At 38.4% G+C, this 20,734-nt stretch overlaps 1 protein-coding gene across 2 annotated transcripts in view; it reads right to left on the bottom strand.

Annotated features, from left to right (window-relative positions):
- Positions 1-20,734, bottom strand: part of SMC5 (structural maintenance of chromosomes 5) — a 43,022-nt gene that overhangs the window by 3,743 nt on the left and 18,545 nt on the right. Inside the window, exons 9-23 of one of the 2 annotated variants that reach the window (XM_069001292.1) lie at positions 19,967-20,222; positions 18,630-18,784; positions 15,987-16,100; positions 14,918-15,012; positions 14,596-14,728; positions 13,135-13,308; positions 12,834-13,003; positions 9,644-9,767; positions 8,326-8,448; positions 5,492-5,617; positions 4,756-4,851; positions 4,285-4,389; positions 3,955-4,074; positions 994-1,173; positions 809-904 (exon numbers count right to left, since the gene is read on the bottom strand). In XM_069001292.1, coding sequence (XP_068857393.1) covers positions 809-904; positions 994-1,173; positions 3,955-4,074; positions 4,285-4,389; positions 4,756-4,851; positions 5,492-5,617; positions 8,326-8,448; positions 9,644-9,767; positions 12,834-13,003; positions 13,135-13,308; positions 14,596-14,728; positions 14,918-15,012; positions 15,987-16,100; positions 18,630-18,784; positions 19,967-20,222 — 2,067 coding nt within the window. The remainder of the gene's footprint in view (positions 1-808; positions 905-993; positions 1,174-3,954; positions 4,075-4,284; positions 4,390-4,755; positions 4,852-5,491; positions 5,618-8,325; positions 8,449-9,643; positions 9,768-12,833; positions 13,004-13,134; positions 13,309-14,595; positions 14,729-14,917; positions 15,013-15,986; positions 16,101-18,629; positions 18,785-19,966; positions 20,223-20,734) is intronic. The other variant, XM_069001293.1, reaches the window with a different exon arrangement.

Here is a 20,734-nt window from a genome sequence, read left to right as displayed (position 1 = left end):
TAATCAGACCCTTCAATTGCTATTTACTGAAAAAACAGGACATACCAACCAGATTTTCTAAAATACAGCGTGTAACAGGATACAGAACTGATATCTTAATAAAAACCAGCACACTACTGACTGCTTGTCTCCCCGGTGTACAAGTAACTTTTACTGTTTCCATCTGTCTTGGATCAAGCTGAATATAACATTAGTCTCTGTTATAGGTGCAGGTGAACAACTACCCTATTTACCCCATTCAAGCCTTGGCATTGCATCACTGCATGCCTAGTAAGTCAACTACTTTTTTTAAAATTTTGACCAAGGAGTACAATCAAACTGGTCCCTCTCAGAGCACAGATCTCACCTTTTCTGAGCTCTAAGTCTCAGATTAATACAAGAAAACTATTCCAGTAATGATGTGGGACTCTTCTAGTTCTTCAGACATCAGCAGCACAAGCCTGCTCCCCCTCCAGTATCATCATCTAACTCATCTGGAAGCTGGTCTCTGCTACAGTCTGAATTCTGTTAGCTAGAGGCATTACCTTTACAACCTTTTCCATGGTAACCCTGTCCACTGGTGATTAACACATGATACTTCTAGTGAGGCCACAAGTCCAGAGTGGGTTTTTGAGGAGATAAACCTTGGTCTAAGTTGTCTGAATTCTTGCCTGACTGTCCTCAAAGTGGACAAATCCTCTCAGTTATCCTTCAATCCAAGGTTCTTAGGTAAAACAGAGGTAAGTTATACAGTGTTTACTGGTGTATTATCACACAAAATCCAACTCTCCTACATTTTAAACTTCCTATTTAATTTTCTGCCACACACCTTTGGTGTAATGAAGAAGTACTGAGATGTCCTTTTTTTACAAGCAGTTTCCACAACCATTTCAAAAACTCTTCTCTCATTCATTGGATCCATTCCCTGAAAAGAAAAAAAAAAAAGTCTGTTCTCTCCACTATGTCATAAGCACCTGTACATAGAAAGAGCAATACTGCACTATTGATTCTCACCTGATTTATTTCATCAACAACCCTGAAAGGACATCTGTTGAGTTCTTGCAGAGCCATCAGGTACAACATAGTAGAAACAGTTTTCTCACCTCCACTCTGATGATACGGAGTCAATTCATGAAGTTCAGTGCTACTGTGGAATTTTACTCTAATGCGAATCCCATACTTTTCATACTCCTCCTGTAGAAGCCACCACCTGTTAAACTCATTTTCTTTGTATTACACCTTATTTTATGATGACATGCAAACTTAAGGACATTTATACAAATGTACATGGGTCTACCAACTACTCAGGTTCAACTTAAGATCAATATATTAACTCTGTTTCATCTATTTTCCTTAATTCTTGTCTACTTTCGTTACAGAATTTCCAATACCATTCCTTCTCCATGACTACGATTTGTTAATTGCTGTTAAGAAAGGCTTCACACACAGTAAGAACATCAACAGGAAAATAAAAATCTTGGCTAGGAGAAAGCAATGCCCCTATAAATCCTATTCATCAGAAAAACAATGCCTTAGGATACTATTAGTTTGAACAGTGGAGTAATGGGGGTGTGTGTAGGTTGAATACCAATCTGAACTTCAAGTACAAGCAGCCCAAAATCCACCAGGACAGCCATTTCCTTTTCATACCTCAACAGGAAAACCACACACAAGGATTCCAACCCTGGCTTTTCTTTAACAGGAGAGTGAAACTTGTCACTAGCCTCAGCCAATGACGCAAGGTATCAGGATAATAGATGCGGTTCAAAAGAAAGACCATGCAAAGAAATGTATTCATGCAGAAGACGAAAAAGAAGTCTTCAGAGTACTCTCTATTATTCCTGAAGTTGTGGCCACTGAGTTAGCTTGATTGGTCAGACCACGATGCTAACAACACCAAAGTTGTGGGTTTAATCCCTGTATTTACCTAAGAGCTGGACTTAAGGCCATTTACTTAAGAGCTGGAGTTGATGATCCTTCTGGGTCCTTCCAGCTTAGAATACCTGTGATTCTTTGAGTTTTTCTGACTACAACCTCATGTAAGGAGAAATAAACCCCAGAACCTAAGGTTCTCTAGGCCCACTGTAATTTCAGATGCATTGGGCACAGACTGAAACAAGGTTTGAAAAAGTGAACAAGATACAGTCTAGCAAAACCAAGTGAAAAAAAGATTCATGTCCAACACAGCCATGATGGCATCAGTCAGACCTTGACTACTGCCAGACTATTTGGAATGACAGTTTGTATAACTGCCAGACATTCCAAAACCTGACAAAAATGATGCCCAAAACTCCTTGTGGTTAATCAAGGAATGTGACGGTTATCATGGCTAGCAGTCCGAATTCTGGCTAAGTGTTACCAAGTAAAGTCAGAATGTTTACAGAGGCTTCTACTAGGATGTTAAGGAAGAACTCAGTGAAGCATTTCACACAGAATCACAGAATCAATTAGGTTGGAAAAGGTTTCTGAGATCAGAGCCCAACCTTTGACTGAACACCAACCTATCAAATAGACCATGACACTGAGTGCCCTATCCAGTCATTCCTTAAGCACTTCCAGGGATGGTGACTCCAACACTTCCCTCCTCAGTCCATTCCATGTTTAATCACCCTTCCTGTGAAGAAATTCCTACTAGTGTCCAATTCCTCCTATTATCCAATGGGGACAGTAGGTAGTGTCACCAAGAACATCCACATATCTCAAAATTCCTACAAGGCAGACTAACAGAGGCTTGAAGTTCAGTGTCACAGAAATACTTCTAATAAAAAGTAATTCTACCTCAAGAGTCTCCCTCTTCATATCTACAGGTGAGGCAAAAGATTTCCCTGAAGAGAAGGGTAAGGAATACAAACTCGAGAACAGATTATCCACCCTTCTGGATTGCAGCCATTTTCATCCCTTGAGGAAAGAAGTTTTAGTCACTAGCACAGTACCACTAGCTAATCTCTTGAAACTATTCGTGACATCCTTGCTATAGAAAAGCAAGACCTTCCAAAGAAGAGATTCTGGAAGGCACTCCAGACTCCTTTTGCTTTTAAACTGCTTTACTGCTCTTTTGTGTTCTCTCTCCCAACTTTTCAGATACTTTTATCTGAAAGATAGTTTTTATATAATATAGATCTGTCTAGGTAATTATCAAAAGACCTGAAAAGTCTGTGTTTTAGTGTTCTACTGTTTCATATTACTAGTCTCCAGATAAACATTTTTCATGCAGTTCACATAAAGAGCCTTATTAGTCACTCTTCTGCCCTGAGTAATAACTGCCACTGCTATTTTAAGAAAAGCTGCTGGAGTAATTTACAACAGCAAAAAAAAAGAGAAAAAAATTATTATGTGTAAACTTTCACTATAATGTAGTCTATGTGTTAACATATGAAAGTCTTGAAATCATCATTTCAGCAATCAACTTAAAACAAAATACGAGATTTCTCTCTCCCGTTTATGGCACTGAGTATTTCTCCCCAAGTTCTACTAACATTTTAAACTATTCACCAGAGGTAAACTCTATCTATAAGGGTTACTGAGAAGGTAATAGGGCCAAATGACAACTGCTTTCAGAATAGACAAAATGTCCCCAGACTCCAGTAGAAACTACATGTAGAATCAAATCACTTCAATGGCTAGTAATGGAAGATTTAGAAGATTACAGAGGACAAAAATTAGCTAAAAATGTGGATTTAGATCACAAACTTCAAAAATCTGAGTAACAGTTAAGTAAATACAATGTTTCTAACCAAGATCTATAAGTTGCAGGCCTATTCCAAAAGTCAGGAGGTGAAGCCCTATGCATCTAGATAGAGACTCACTTGCCTTCAATCAGGCTGGTAAGTCAGTTCTAGTATACCAAAGCACTGAGTAAAAGTTCAGTGTTTTTTTAAAAAGAACATCTCCACATGACTTGTTATTTTTCTCTAGCAATATATGAGCAAAACATACAAGAAAATATGAATGTTAAACTAAAAAAATCAATCATACCTCATTTTCCATATGAAGATCAACTTCACCAACACACTGCATAGAACTAAAAAACTTACTGAACTTTCCATTAATTTGTTCAATCATCACTTTCAAGAGGCTTAGCCACTTTTCTTTGACCTAGAAGTACACATATCCATGTAAAATCAATTTAAGAACTGAATTTTCCCCTGGAGATAGCATTTAAATTGCAAAAACATCATAATTAGGGCAGGTAACATCTCAGTTTGCACTCAAGACAATCTGAAGTGATACCCTTTATTTCTGTACATACATTCCTACAACGATGTAGGACTATAATGACACAGAAGTGACACCTTGAGCTATTACCTGTGAAATGTTCTGCTTATAGTTATTCAACTCATTTTTCTTTCCCTCTAGATATTCTGTCAACTGCTGTATTTCTTGTGTTTGCTTATTGTATTCCTCAACAACCTGCCAGAATAAAAAGCAATCAGTCAGCAAAATATTGGCAATTCTAACCTTGACTTTAAAAATACCACACTGCACCAATACTGTTCAAACACAATTACACAGACTACTGCACTGCACACTGAACAAGATAGATTTCTATCTTTTAAGCAAAGAAACTGTAAAGCTTTGTTTCTCTCAGATTACTACAACTTTTTTTTTTAAAGGCACCTTTTTTAAAGAACCTACTTGAAATCTGAATAGATGCATTTACAGCACGTTGTTCCTGCTGTCTAGCTTATTATACCAAGAGATCTAGCAGAGTGGGAAGGAAGTACAATGTGGGTAGAGGGGCAGAGAGAGAGGGTGGAGGGAAAGCAGTGAACATACTGAAGCACTGAGGCCTGTGAAACAGGAAGCCCTGGTTTTCTCTTCATTCAGAAAAGCATCAATTTCCTCCAATGTGCTTGGAAGAGTCTGAAAAGCCTACAAGACAAAGGATTGCATGTGTTACAAAGCAATACTAACAAAGGATTCAAGTTTTCTAAAAATAAATAAATAAATTGGATAAACCATAAACTAATTCTGTTACTTCTAATCAGGGTGTCACATAGTCAAAATTTAACATAGCGAGATTCCCTCACTAACTGCTCTGGACAGAGAAATAAGGTTGGAAGTGCTATTACATAACTAAGATACACAATTAGTTGCTCCTTAGTTGCCCAACTTGTGCAGGCAGAGATACTCAGAGATTTGGTACAAGACATGGCTAGATAAGCCATGCAAATGAATACTTCTAAGAGGCTGGGCAGAGACTTCGGTTCTTTTGCGTTGCTCCACTAGAGCAGGAAGCTAGAAAAATATGGCCTCTTTTTATTTCTGTGAACACGACACTGTGGATTTCAACTGAAATCACAGATCAAATTTTCTCTCTCCTGTGCACAAAACAAAGTAGTAGTCAAAGGGCATCTCAGCACTATTTTAAAGGTGCTTTAAAAGGCTAATGACAATAACAGAAGTACACAAGATCCTTTACTGGGAGCCTTCTAATAAAAAATATACAATTGTTTTTTGCAGGAGAAGTTAGAAATTCAACAGATATGTGAAAATTTCTTTTTGTACATACAACTTGAAATTCTTCTGGAAAATCTTGACCTGGACCCAATCTGCAGACCTGTCGAGCTTGTTTCATCAATTCCACGCACTTCTCATAAAGAAGTTGCTTCTTATTATCCAGTTCATGAAAACGTTGCTGTTAGAAATATTAAAAAGATATTAAAAAAAAAAAAAACCCTTCTTAAAAAAAGTATTATTGTGAATTTCCAGAGTTAACACTAGCACACTAGCAACAAACCACATCTGAAGCAGAAAAAGTAGGTGGAACCAGACTATTAAAATATCAAAAAAATTTGCTTCAACTAGCAGAACTCATTATACCTCTCTGCTCATCAGATGCCAAGGTAAAGTGATCAAAAGCAAGTTCTTCTCAAATAGCTAAATTTCTTTTCTCTCAACTTACAAGTGTGCATGTAGATTAAAGAGCTATCTTCCCAAGTTTTATTGTTGTGTACGTTAGCTAAATATAGGAGCCCTCCAGTGGTGAAAAAAAATCAGTTTTCATTTGGAAATCATACAGTTAGAGAAATGCTTGTTCAACAGTTTTAAAACAGGACACAGACACTGATAGTCACTCTCATTACTTTCTGGAAATGTAATTGATCTTTACTTGCTAAATACAACAGAAGCAGTTATAACCGGTATGATCATTAGTGATCATCTCACACTCACAAGAGTTAGGGTTGCTGTTCTCAGCATGTATCAACTCAAAAAAACCTGTTCTTCCTTCTCTCGCCACCAAGCACTATGAAATAGATATGTTCATTACAGATAAGCATTTCACGATCTCCACAAACACACTGTAAAAATATTTTTCTATACTGCACTGGTGTTTTCAGAAAAGTTGGAAAAATTTTAGAAGCGGCTTTTTTTAGATCACCCCCTCCGCTTCACAAAGTCTACTGTAGAGGAGGGAAATGTTACATGGGTTGCTGTACAGACAAAACAGTAAAGGAAGAATGTCCCTCCTTTTCTTTACAGCCAAGATCTCACATTATACTGAATTAGCATAAATACAACTGTAGAGCACAATGGTTACATTCCCCTGGATATCTGCACATGCCCTGTAATAGTATTTTGGATCCCACAAATTTAAAAGAGCCCAAATAAATTCTGAATCATCTGAAGAAGGGAATCTCAATTCTCAATTGTATATAAAGCTCCCACTTGAAGGGAGCTCTGCAGAGCTGCATGAAACAAGATTTCAAGTTGATCTGCAGGCACATAAAATCTGAAACAGATTCAATACTGAATATGCATGATCCAAGCTAAGGTAAGTAAAATTCTTCAGTGAAGAGGAAAATACATGTTTGGCAGGAGAAACTTCAGTATGCCACAGGAGGACTAGAAAGCAATAGATATTTGATGTTACTATGAAGCATGTACTAGAATAAATACATTGACAGTTCAACAAGCTAGGTTTCAATTTTCACTCAACTTTGCCAGATTTTTGCCAATGGCCATATGCAAAATAAAATTTAGATAAATATAAATAAAAATACACAAGTTTTGATTCCTTATTCCTTCTATATATTTAAAAGTACATGGCAATGCTAATGTTTCTGTTGATTTCCTGAGAGGGCCTCACTGGGACTCCACTTGACTCATACACACCTTTTATTAGGAGGGAGGCTATTTTTAAGAATTATCACAATGTTACAAATCACAAATCCTGTCTACTGATCTGACCAGACATCTAACTATGTACCAGACCAAGCTACTCCCTAAACGATGAAGATGAGTGTGGAGACAACTAAAAACATTAAATGAATTTCCCAGTGACAATGGACATTACTGACATGAGGCTCATGGCTTTGTAACACATTCTTACTCCTTACTGAGCTTCAGCAATTGAGTGATTTTGACAGAACTTTAACAAACTGAGTAAAAGATGCATCATGTGTGAGAACTTACGCAACAGTGGTTTTCTAAGGAACATGCTGGATTTGCCTCTGTCTTCAAGTTACTTTCTGCTCCTCTTAGAAAGTTCTCCTCTGCCTAATTTTCCTGCAAGCGCAGGAAAGTCCTGCAACTATTAACGCAAGTGGCTTTCTAACTGCATGCTAAGGCCATTCTTTTTGGAAGTACGTGTCCATGCAAAGTAACTGTCTCCTACCTTTCAAGCTGCTTTCTGATTTTACTTTTATCTTTATGATCAAATTGATTTAGTAGGTTATAGCTGACTGGACTCTTGTAAGACAAGGAAAGAAACCCCAACTTACTGCCCTTTTCTTTAACAGTTTATTCCCCAGCGCATTGAAAGGTTGTACTACTACACAAATACAAAAAAATTACCTTTGTAGCAATCCATGAGCAATGACAGCATCCTCTGCTCTTAGAAATGAGTACTTGCTGTGGAACTAACTCCTCAGACTTTTTACCTGAATACAGCATAGCTTTCTAGGCATTTAATTACAGTACGAAGAAATGAGCTATAAAGAAAGGTAAAATAGCTCTGTTGTGCTGCTGCACTTTCTGGTTCATCTTGAGCTTGTACTTCGCATGTGGGTTGGAGCTACTTGTTTATGGACAGACTCAGGAGAAAAGCAATTGAGTAACAGCTGGCCTTTTTACACACTTCTCATTATAAAAAAAGATCCAGGATAAGATGACTGTGTGGCACATTTTCACAGCACCTTAGCTGTCTTAATTGAGGATGGCAGAGCTACTACTCTCCTTTAAATCAAGAGGCTGAAGTCAAACTACAGAGATCAAGGCTAAATATTTAGCAGTTCTAACACCCACTTCTAAACAAAGACACAGAAGCATCCTTTTCAACACCATAAAGGCTTCCCAGTGAGATGTTTTCATAACAGATACCCTGGTATTCATAAATATTGTTACCTGTGCAGCTCTTAGCTGTACAGTTCCTGCTTTGTACTCTGATTGTAGTCTGTTCTTCTCAGCAGTCATTCTTGTTATCTGAAGAGCCAAAGCTACTTTGACGATGTTCAGTGGTATGATCCTCTACACACAGGAAAACAGCATGGGTTTTTTCACCAGACTCAAAACTGATATAATCACTACTGGGCTTTGGAAACTACCAGTCCTTCTAGTCATAACAATCTCACACTGTGTTCAGCCCATCAATACTGCTGTCAAATTCAATGAAAAAGTGGTGACCCAAGCTCCCCAAGATGTATAGTCCTTATGTACACACTCATGTATGTATCCATACATATATATAATTTCAACCAAATGTATATAAATACATATACGTAGATATATACACACACACTTCCAACCCACAATTTTACATCAACCCTCCTTCCCCCCATTCTCCTTCCCTTCACTATATACCAATGTGTGAAATATGAGAAAAGCCAAGGCCATCTCAACTGCTTCTCAGAGAGAAGGATCCAACAGGTGGATTTTGGTGGATGTCATATGTCACAGAGATGGAAAAAGGTCAAAAAATAAACACAAAATACATATGCATCTTGTAATGACAATGCAGTTGATTGACAAGATGTACAGCAACTCTTATTAAAGTCTTAACTGGAACAGCACATGACAACAAAATGAGGCTGTGGTTGGGAAGTTATGTAACAGGCTTTAGTGGTCACTAGAACCTGATTTGGCAGCACTGACCTTAAAATGTTTGGGTTTTTTTCAAACAAGTCAGCCTCAGGAACAGTCTAGAGGCTTCAAAACCAGCAACAGATTCTTTACTGTCTAAAGGGTAGCTACAAACATGGGGCATTGAAAGCAGCTGTTTACACTATGTTTTTTATGATCAGCATATAAATACAAACCAACCCTCTCCCATAATGAAAGGGAGGATAAGGTTTCAATTGTAGACTTAGGGGACCTACAAGATAAAATTTTGAGTGCTAGCATCTGACCACAATGGTGAGCCAAGGTCTTGAGATTTTTACTATGTGTCATTTCAACACAAAGTTTCTACAGTGTGAACTTGGACACAGGAAAAAGTTTATTTGTTTTCAGTTCTCTTAAGTGATTTAAAAATAATTATCAGAATGCAAACTGAAAAAAAAAATTAAAAGGAGATAAAAAATGGAAAAAGATAATTCAGTAATTCAAGAAAGCTAGCTTGAAAACATTGACAGTAACACATCCAAATGTTGCATGCCTCCTACTTAAATTACAAGAATTGGACTTCTCATAAAAGTGGAACACATACCAAGTTACAAATACATACCTTTATGAGATGCATCAATTCACTAACAAGTCCTGCTTTCTGTTTGTTTATTTCTTTGATCTTTACATTTGCCAGTTGAAACTCCTTCTGTAGGTCGATAGCATCTTGTTCCAGCTGTCTTAAACTATGGGAGGAATCAATATTTGATTAATAGTGATTAAAAATAAATTGTACTAAAAATACAAAAATTCTTAAATTTGATGATGAACCAACAGTTACCAAGAATATGAATTTGTAGTCCTAAACATTCCAAATATATTAGAGGAATTCCCAACCTATGCACTTTAAGCCAAACAAATACAAAAGACAAAAAAATAACAGTTCAGGAAATTCCACTTTTGGCTACTAACAGCATCACTCAGCAAGCATAGTCCTTTACTTCTGTAAATTTCAAATTACAGAAATTTTTTAAAAAATCAGTGTAAGGAATGACATTTTTCTTCTTCTGATAGTTCTTTGCAACAATACAACACAGGAGAGTTCAGGAAGTTTACTTAATTCTTGTTACGTATTCTAGCCAAAAAAACTACTGTATCCTCATCTTAGTACAGAAAAACAGAATTTTCACTTGTTTTAGACCTTCAGAACACGTAAAAGGAACCATGATGTTTAGTGAGCTGCAAAGCATTTGGAGATCTTCCAAAACTGCTGAACAGGCTAAGAGGATGATACAGGAAACTACAAACTGATCATTCTCACTTTGATCCCTGGGAAAACTGTGGAGCCAGTCCCCTAAGGAAGCAATTCAGGGGCATGACGGAGAAGGTGATCAGAGACTCAGCAACATTTACAAAGGGCATGCCATACCTCATGAACCCAACTGTAAAACCATGAGGTGACAGGAGATCAAGGGGTTGCCACTTATGTCAATTTTAGCTTTCTGTTAGGGTACATGATAAAAGCTCACCTGCACACACAGAGAAGAGAGACAACAGCAGCTGGCAGAAGCCCAAATAGTATCCCACATCTTGGCTACACCCAGACCCACCACAGCACTCATGTGTATGGAAGTCTAAGTACAAGCAACTGTAGTCAAAACACAAGTCAGAGGGGAAGCCTACTTGTCTGTAATGGCTGCACCTGGCTGGAGAGACCAGAGTGAGTGTGTACCTAAGTGACAGCCACAGGAATGGGACGATGCAATGGTGCCAGCACCACAGTACAAGCATGCAAGAGAGTGTTTGATCCCTAATAAAGACCAAGGCACACTAGATAGCAAGTGGCCTGGGAGCCAAGAGGGTATGTGGGTCACTCAGGGTGACACCACAAGAAGGTCATTGGAGGGACCAGCCTAGCTGACACAGACTGCTGCCATGTGTATGTATTTTTGGGTAAGATGACAGGGGTACTGGCTATGGGGTGCAGACTGGGGGAGTCATGGCTACCTCTGTACATATATATTACCTATGTATCTCTGAGACAAGGACCACAGAATGAGCTACTGGGAAACTAGGGAGTCACAGCCAGTTCAGCATGCAGGCACACAGGGATGAGGGAGGCAGTCTGTACAGGCCAACAGAAGCAGGGCTACCGCCTCAGGGGTTTGCATTTCCAGGTACCAGCAACTCAGGAAACAGAGGTCCAGGGTTAGCTACTGTGCAGATTCAGAGTGTCTGGAACCAGCTGCCAATGGGATCCACACTGCCCACAGATATGCACAGACACTGTACCAGGGTAACCCCATCCTGCCCAGACAGAGTACAATCATGAGGCAGCCACCGGTGCTGCATTTGCTCTGTGTGCCCACTGTGCTATGTGTAACTACACATACATATGCTGTTTAGATGTGTTCTGTGTGTGTCTGGCGGCAAGTAAGGATTAGCCTCACTACTGGATACATGTGGGAGCATCAGCTTGCATCAGCTCCACCTTCCTCTCAGTCCGCTGGATCCAGACTCATTTCCCTCATTTTTTCAGTTCCATGTCCCACATTATTCTTGCAATCCCACTGTCTGGATTAATTGAAGACTAAATAGGTAAAACAATGTGCTTCCATGGTCACTCTTGGCTTGTTGTATCTTGCCCACAAGTCAGTACCAAGGATTATATTCTGGGGCCTGTCCTTGTAACACTCCTGCCAGTGACATGGAAGAGGAGAGAGAAGGCCCTGCTGTCAAGTTTTTAGATGCTGATCTGGGGGGAGCCTGCAGTTCAGAGGGGTCTACTAAAGCTGGAAAAGGAGTTGACAGAAGGTTCATGAGATTCAGTAAGGACAAACGCAGAGTCCTGTCCTGGGAAGACAGTGGGTCTGGCAGTGATACAAGCTCAGGACAGATTGGCTGCAGCAAAGCTCTGCAGGGAAGGGCTTGAGGTATTGGTGGACAGTGAGCTGCGCATAAGCGGGCAGTGCACCCTGGCAGCAAACACAGTCCTTGGCTGCATGAGTAGAAGCACAGGCAGGATGAGTGATTTTTCCTCTCTGTTCAGCACTGCACACAGTTTGGACCACTCTGCCAAACCTCAACAACTTGGAACAAACATAGAGAGCAATCAAGATGGTCAGGAGCTACAGCACAGGCTCTACAGCACAGGATGAGGGTGCTTGGTTTGTTCACCATAGACAAGAGACTAATAACAACAGCCCAGTATCATTCCACCATGGAAACCACTGACAGGATGGGAAAAAGTTCTCTTATGCATAGTAGAAGAACTGACAGTGTTCCTAAGTTGCAACAAGAAAGATCCAGACTGGATGTTAATGTTGTCTACACTGCCTTCTGGGATTGTGAGCTTAAATGAAATACCTGTTGAACCATGCCCAGATTCTGCCTTTTGACACAGAGTAACAGAAAAACTAATTGCAGAGGCCTACTAAAACAAAAAACATGTAATGAAAAATACTATGGACAACTGGGGTCTAACTCAATCCCTGACATGCTTACTTAGTACCATTTATTAACATTATGGTATTATCTAGATATGTGCTACAAAATCAGAATAACCTAATAGTTGAGTAAATACATGCAGTGATACCTAACTGGAATCCTATGATTTTATTACAGAGAAGCATCTGGAACATCGCTACATGTTGTATCAGATATGGCTGTAATTTCTAAACACCTTCCTTGTCTTGATTGATGCTCAACTACTGGTTACTGTTTAAGGGTAAAAGCACACTGCAGTAAGAGAAATCAAAAATATCTTTGCTTTTAAAAATGGTTCATTTTTCATAGGTAACATAGTTTCCTACCTATCATACTTCACACCAATTTTTGATTCCAACTGTCTCCTTTGGTTTCCTCTCTCTAAAAGCGCCTTCTTCTCTTGCCTGAGCTTATTGTCTTTGTGTTCCAGAAGTTTCTGTCTGTCGAACAGTACAGTCAAACGTGCATCCAACGACTTTAACATATTATTGATGTCCTGAAATAAAAGAACACACACCACTAGCATTCTTACTACATACCATACTAACATATGCAAGTAGGCTCTGCTTAATGAATAATAAAACAGGCAGTAGTTCACAACATATTGTTACAGAAATACATTTCTACCTGTTGTTGGTTTTCCAACTGTTCTCTTTCATCTGTATCCACTGAAGTAGTGAGAAACTGTGCCTCCCTCAAGCACGTGTTACTAGAGAGGTTTTGTTTTGTATAAGAAGATACTTTAATAACATATCTTTCTTCTGCTGTGTACATTTGCCTCAGATTGGTTTCCTGTATGACCTAAGAAACACAGAAGAACATTAATCTGACAAAAGCATTACTTAAGGCAATACTTTTCAGAACAAGGAATAAATTGATAAAATCCACAGTAAAAAAACTTCAGCTTATGCAAGACTTACTTATTAACAACCTTTGCACAAAGATGCTAAGTTTAATGCAGCATTATGCCTGTAATTCAGACTGGTCAGCAAAGAACTATCGAGATCCTGTCAGAGTATGTTACCATAACTAATTAAACAGGTCTGATTGTCAAGATATTACAGACACCAATAAAACACCATTAGTATTTGTACTGCATCGTGAACAAGGATTGTATTTGCTTCATATATGTAACATGTTACACACACATCCTGTGTAACAAAGAATCAAAGTACTCAAGAATTAATAGATGAAACCATAAAGTGAGCTGTAATGTATTAGTCAAGCAAATGCATCTGTAGGAAAAAAGAAGGTACAATAATACCAGAGTTGTTAGTTCTAAATTATTCATGTCAAAAATGATATTATAAATAACCAAAGATTTACTATAACTCAAGATACATAAAGAAAAAAAATGTCCAGTAAACTAGAGCAAAAAGCTTCCATAGGATAAGGTCTATTTGACTAAAAACATTTTTCAGTTTATACATGCAGCATCAGTTATATTCTGTCAATTAGGTTTAGTAAAAAGTGTTCACTTTACTTGACAGCTCAGACTCCGGTACACAACTGTCCCGGTTTCAGCCAAGGCAGGGTTAATTTTTTGCAGCAGCTGAGAGGGGGCATGGCCCATGATGCCTCAGGTCATCAGGGAGGAGATGCAACATACAGATGGGCTGGTGATCAAGGGGTGTACTTAACCACGGACAGTATTTCCCAGGTTATCCATAACTGTGGAACATGCACTGCAACCAAGCAGGGTAAAGCCTCTATGGTATGGGGGCTATGGTCAATATATGTGGAGACCTGGCACACTGATTATTCAGCCACTCCCCCTATGGGCTACTGCAAATAATCAACCCTGTCCTTGGCCAAAACCAGGCCACTGACTTGGAACTGGTAAAGGTGAAAGATAAATGTATCTTTCTGTATGGTATTGTAAAGTATTGTTATAAGGTGACTGAATTTTTAAAAATGTCTTGCAATACGTTAGCCCATCATGAAATGTTCCCACTTCTACAGGGCAAATAAAAAGGATAAATAAAATTGCTAAAGCAATTTCTTGCATTCTCAACATTTACTTGCCAAATAATTTCCAAAATAAAACTCCACACCACAGATGCGTTTATGCTTCTTCAGATACCTTACCCTTTCAATCATGTCTCTGGTCTTCTCAGTTCCCACAGGAACATCATGAACACGGTACTGGGAACAAAGGTAACTCATCACGGGATGAGGAGCATCAAATAACTCCCGTAAATATGAGTAAAATCCATACTGGCTGAAGAAGAAATTAAAAAAAGCAAGCATCACAAATCATATTCAGCAGTTACTGAAGGGTCAGAAAAAAGTCTCATTAACCCAGAACTGAACTGGTGAAAATGTGATTTGCATAGAAAATTCTAATATATAGCAACAAAACAAACCGACTGCATTTAAAACCATTTCCCCAATACAATCAGATACATACTGTAATTCTTCAATAGGTCTTGATGGTAAATTTTCAGCACATGATTCGGCAGGCGCACATACAGCATTCACTCTTAGTTTCTGATGATCACGCATCTATATTTAGATTATATTAGATTAGTTGGTAAAGACCAGGAAAATTCACTATATGCAAATAAAATATTAATTATTGATTCACAGAGTCAGAATTACTTCAAACTGATGACCTCTGGAAGAACTCACAAATTCACTCTGGCTCAGGAATAACCAAATTCTCTAAAAGCAAACTCTATTAATGTCTCTGAAAGCACTACATGCTAGAGAAAATAAAAGCAATCAAAGATCCAGAGCCAAGCGCTCACTCTAAAGAGCTAATCATACAAATGAAAGACCAGTTGAGCTGGTTAAAGCAGCCTTGAAATGAGATCCACAACCACACAAGCAAGATAAGCCCCTAGAACCTGAGATACCACCCCTATCATCCAGGAATACAAAAGTGATTAGCTTCTGCGAAGGGCAGATGAGTCTTCAAAAATTGCAGGACAGCTTGTCACTAAATACAGAGTTGTGTGGACTGTGGTTGGGAAGCATTGTGATAGTTTAATACTGTATCTTCTGGCTTTCTCCTCTTGCATCATCTGGTTGACTTTCAAAACGAACAATCTCCTCACTGATTCAGGAGACAGCAGTATTAAGAAAATACAAGCTTGATTTGCTGCTTGTACCACTGCATGTCACAAAAGATGCTCTCTTGCCTCTTTAGTCAAGGAGCACTGGAAAATTTTGGTACTAAATTTGTAGATTTCTGCTCTAGCCATTTTCTTGTACACAGTATTTTCTGCTTAAGTGATGATTGCCTGGCCAAAGAAAACAATCTAAAAAACCACATCTTGTTACTATTCCTGCATCTCTCCAGTCAGTCTAAGCTTTAAGAAAACCTTAATTCTGAAGAAAGTATTTGAACACTTTGCATTACCTACTTGTTACGATACAGAAATCTATTGCTGTGATACAGATTTACTTGGTAGACTCCCAAGTTCAGGGCTCGTACTTGAGTACTTAAGGAAGTTTTAAAATTGGTGCCAACTTGCCTCCACCAGAAATGTTTCCATATCTTCTTGACACTCAAAAACGAAAGCCCTCATGTCATTGGTCGAAATGTGATTTTCAATGTATTTAGCATGTCTACTGTCTTTCACATTGATCTAATAAAGAAAGGTAATGAGCAAGTGATTTAATACAATTGGACTTACCACCCCAAAAACATTTTCAACAGTCAAGATGATACCCATATCTACATTTAATGAAAAAAAGAACAATGTCTTCAAAAACATATTGCCTGCCTTTTTTGCAACCAATTCTCATGGGAGGAAACCTGTTGTAAGTCACAGGTCATTGTGCTTAATTTTTAGCCATCCATATCCTTTTTCAGTACTCCCGAAGTTATCACCATCTCTCACCATACCACCTCTCCCTCTTCTGCTCCATCCTGACCTTACAATTGCAACCACCCCTATCCTCATGTCTAATGGCTCTCCTCCAGCACTAGAGTAAAGGTTTTCAATTAGCAACAGAAAACACCACACTCCTCAAACTGGTGTCTTGAAATTCCTAAGAAAAAAATCCCACACCCTTAAAATGGATGAAGTTTTCCAAATCTGAAAGAAATGCTAACGTTTGTGTTTTTCAGTTAACTTTCATGAGTAATTAGACATTATGTCACCATACATGACACCCAAAGGCAAAATTACACAAAACTACACAATTTAATAATCTCAAGTTGGCCAAAGGCTGGGTATAGTTAACAGCAATCTGCAAGCTTTGAATTTTTAAGTACATTAGACTAATTTACATGATACCAAAGTATCAGCTTTGGCTGAGGCAGAGTTAATTTTCTCCACAGTGGCTAGTATGGGGCTGTGGCTTGATTTGTGCTGAAGAGGGTTCATAACACAAAGATGGTTGTTATTTCTAACGGAGCCAAGGCCTTTTCTGCTCTTCATGCTGCCACAGCAGTAAGGTAGGGGTGGTGCATGGGAGACTGGGAGGAAACGGAGCCAGAACAGGTGATCCAAATTCACCAAGGGGTATCCCAGATCATCATGCTCAGTATATAGCATGAGAGGAGGAGAAGGAATGGGGGACATTTGGAGTGATGGCTTCCCAAAGGTCATCGTTTAGAAATGCTATTCTTCAATTTAGAAGGCCCACTAAAACCATGCCACTGCTCACTCCCCATGTCCCCTCCCTGCTTCCTGCTCCAGCAGGATGGAGTTGAGAACTGGAGGCAAAAAAGGTGAAAATCATGGGTTGAGATAAGAACAATTTACTGGAAACAGCAATGAGATAAGAAAGCAACCAGTAACTGCATATATTTAATAACAAAAGGTGTAAGACTAACAATTTACACCGAAAGTCCCTGACCACTACTTCTCCCAACCTGAAAGGGATGCATTCTCAAAAGCAACAGTCCCTTATCCTCAACCTTCAGCAATGAGGTAAGGTGGTATGGAACAAATAAGGTCTGGCCATGCCCTCTCAGCCACAGATCCTCTTGAGCAGTGCAAAAACTTTAACCCTGCCCATGGCCAAAACCAGGACACCAAGTCACTTTCATGAGTGATGGAGCCCTGCTCTCCTGGAGATGGCTGAGCACCTGTCTGCCCATGGGAAACAGTGACTTGATTCCTTGTTTTGCTTTCCTCATGTGCACAGCCTTTGCTTTCCTTATTAGATTGTCTCTATCTCACCCCATGAGTTGTCTAAGCTTTTACTCTTCTGATTCTCTACTCAATTCTGCGGGTGGGGCAGTGAATGATCAGCTGCCTGGGACTTGACTGCTGGCTTGGGGTTATACCTCAACACAGAAAAAACAAATTCAAACACCAATTGAATTTACAGAGGTTAATGAGGCCTTAACTAAAAGTAAAGATATCCTTATCAAGGCATTTGTAAAATCTTGATGTGGTCTTTCAGAAAGAATTCAAAGTTCTGCTAATAACAAGAAATCCTTGGGATTCTATTCTAAATAAAAGTAATTTTGAGCAGTCCTAGTACATGTACAAGGTGTAAGAATTTGTATATAAATATTCTAATATACTAATTTAAATTGTAGCAATACATTATTAATAAGTTTGCAATTCTGAGAAGAAGTGCAACTGGAGATCCTCATCCTCTTCACATTATATAGAGCACATATTTCAAGAGGAGGAATGCACAAAAAAAACCAATGTCCCCTTTGAAAATTTAGCCCTGCTATTACTAGCTAGTACAGCAGCTATCAAATCAAACTAACACACAAAACAAAATCAGCAACAGATTTCCACATCTCTAGATGGCTGGGTAAAGCAAACCAAAAAAACACTCGGAGATCACTCACAGAGAGAAGTAACCACAGCTGAGCAGGTTGTGCTGCAAGGGGAGATAACTGGTAACTACCACTGCTTTTTTTTAAGCAGCAACTAAGAATTACTTAAGTCTTAAGTAGTAAGACTTGATAATAAGTGGCTGCACCTTAAAGGAAACCTGCAAAGGCATGTTCTTGAGGAGGAAAGGTGCCATCCCACATTATTCAACTACTACATTGCCTATGGAATTCTAACTATGATTATCCTGCATGTACTTGGCAGAACATTCCAAGATGTGTCTTAGAAGTCCTCAAGTCATTCTCGAAGTGTTGCAAGACATAAATAATCTAACCATTAACAGAGTGGTATGCAAGTAAATCATCTTACTTCAAGCATCATGGGTTCACAGGTTCTTTTTTTAAACTTGTCTTTGTTCTTTCTTAGCCACATAATAGCAGAGTGTGTGTCCCGGAATCTCATTTTAAGGTTCTCTTCCTTCATATGCATTATATTATTAAGTTGTCCAAGGCGATCAATTATTCCTGTAATTTAAGGTAGTTTCTTAAACAGAGTCCATAGCAAGTACACATTATAACCAGCACTTTCTGGTATCTACTGACTACACTCCTCCAAAAATAAGGTTGTTAGTAAACGACAAGAACTAAGTTTCTCTTTCCAGAATTGAGATGCTGCTACTTCTGAAGAAATGTTAAGAACTATTACAGCTTAACATCTAAAACAGAATTGAAAATTTACCCAAGGAATAACAAAATGTGGTAGGCACAGTAAAAATAGAGGAATTTTGCCTTAGAAGTATGTTTCATCAAGACTTGTTCTACCTTTGTACTTAAATATAAACACATGCCCAAAGGAAAAAGATAGTAGGACTACTAATGTGAAATTTCTGTGTTATTTCATGCTGGCAAAAACCAAAATGTGTGACAACAGACCATGCATGAAAGCATTTGCTATTCAGAAGAGACAGCGATCAAAACCACAGATTTTTGATAAGATTTTTGACTAAGATAAAATACAGTGTCTCCTTCCCCAGGTCACTTGGACTCTCTACCTCAGTTTCTTCCTGGATTTTATGGGAAGTTATGTGGCAGACAGACAGGTATGCACAAATGAGCAACATTCACCGAGGAATATGTATACAACACCCTCTCCACCTGCCAAGCTTCAGGTTTTTAATTTCATTTCATTTCTTAGAAAGGACTAACTGCAAATCCCAAACCAGTGTAAAGAAACTCTGGAATTAACGTTAACTAAAGTTCATCTAGAAAGGACAAATGCAGCATCAGCAGCTAATATACTGCATATAACATATGAAGTAGCTAAAACACTGCATCTTCAAAGCGAACTGCTTTCTCCATCAGGTTTGGGATTGATTTTCAGAACCTACTAACTAAACACCTTCCTTTACAACAAAAAATCCCCCAGACCTCCAAAGCAGCAAAGGAGTCACCTTATGCAGAGATCAGAAATATTGATTCTTTGAAGGATAGTTTTAAGATCAATTGTTACTTTTGAATCTTCTTGTTCAATTTTGAAAGTGGATGTTACTTTTAATACAACTGGTAACAGGAAAGAGGACTGCTATACATGTAAGCCAACTAGGAGGATTGAGGTGAACACCTTGAATTATTTCACTACAATAAGTAGTGTAGATTCTGTACAGTCATTAAAATAGTAAAATGACAAAAAAACCTCAAGTAACTTACTTTTCTTTTCCCGCTCTTGATTAGTTTTTTCTGCTCTTAGATCATTGACATCATTATCAATATTCACCCTTTCTTCTTGTAATTCTTTCAGCTCAATATTAATAGCATCAATTTGTGGCTGAAGATTCTCACAGACTGCCATTGTGTCCAGCTCATTCTGCCACTCCTGTATTATTTTTTGAGTTTGGTATATTTTCTTCTGCCTGTTTGTTTCTTCATCTTTTTTCATTCTGAATGCTTGATTAATTTCTTCAATCTAAAAATTTTGAGTATTTCCATCAAGAGAATAGTTTAGTATACAGAACCTATAATAAATACTTAGGATACCTGTGCAACTGCTATTAAATGCTGACATAATCATGCACCAAAACCCCAAGAGTCTGTTACAGTTCCAACAGCACTATGACACAGTTTCAGTAGCACTATGGCAGTTGAAGAACATAAGCAAAAATACAATCAAGCCTGTAAGTCAATTCATGATGTTCCTTCATTTTCACAAAAGCAGAAGCTTAAAGGTTAATAAACTGCTTAACAATTGCTTAACACATATGAGGTCTATGATTAAGTAAAATCCATAGCCCAAACACAACTTTGAGGTTTTAACTCTGCACCCTTGTGCATTTCATTTGTACATTTCTTGACGAAGTGCTTAGATGAGACTCAGGTTTACAACAGGTCCTTGCAAGGATGTTTCTTTTTACAAGATGCAGGATGCATATACTTAGAAGCAATTTCACACAGAGGGCATGCTTAGTGCTGAGTGAATCA

Source organism: Aphelocoma coerulescens, assembly GCF_041296385.1.
Source record: "Aphelocoma coerulescens isolate FSJ_1873_10779 chromosome Z unlocalized genomic scaffold, UR_Acoe_1.0 ChrZ, whole genome shotgun sequence".
NCBI lineage: Eukaryota > Metazoa > Chordata > Aves > Passeriformes > Corvidae > Aphelocoma > Aphelocoma coerulescens.
Note: the sequence above shows the minus strand (reverse complement) of the source record. Positions and strands in the feature narration are given on the sequence as shown.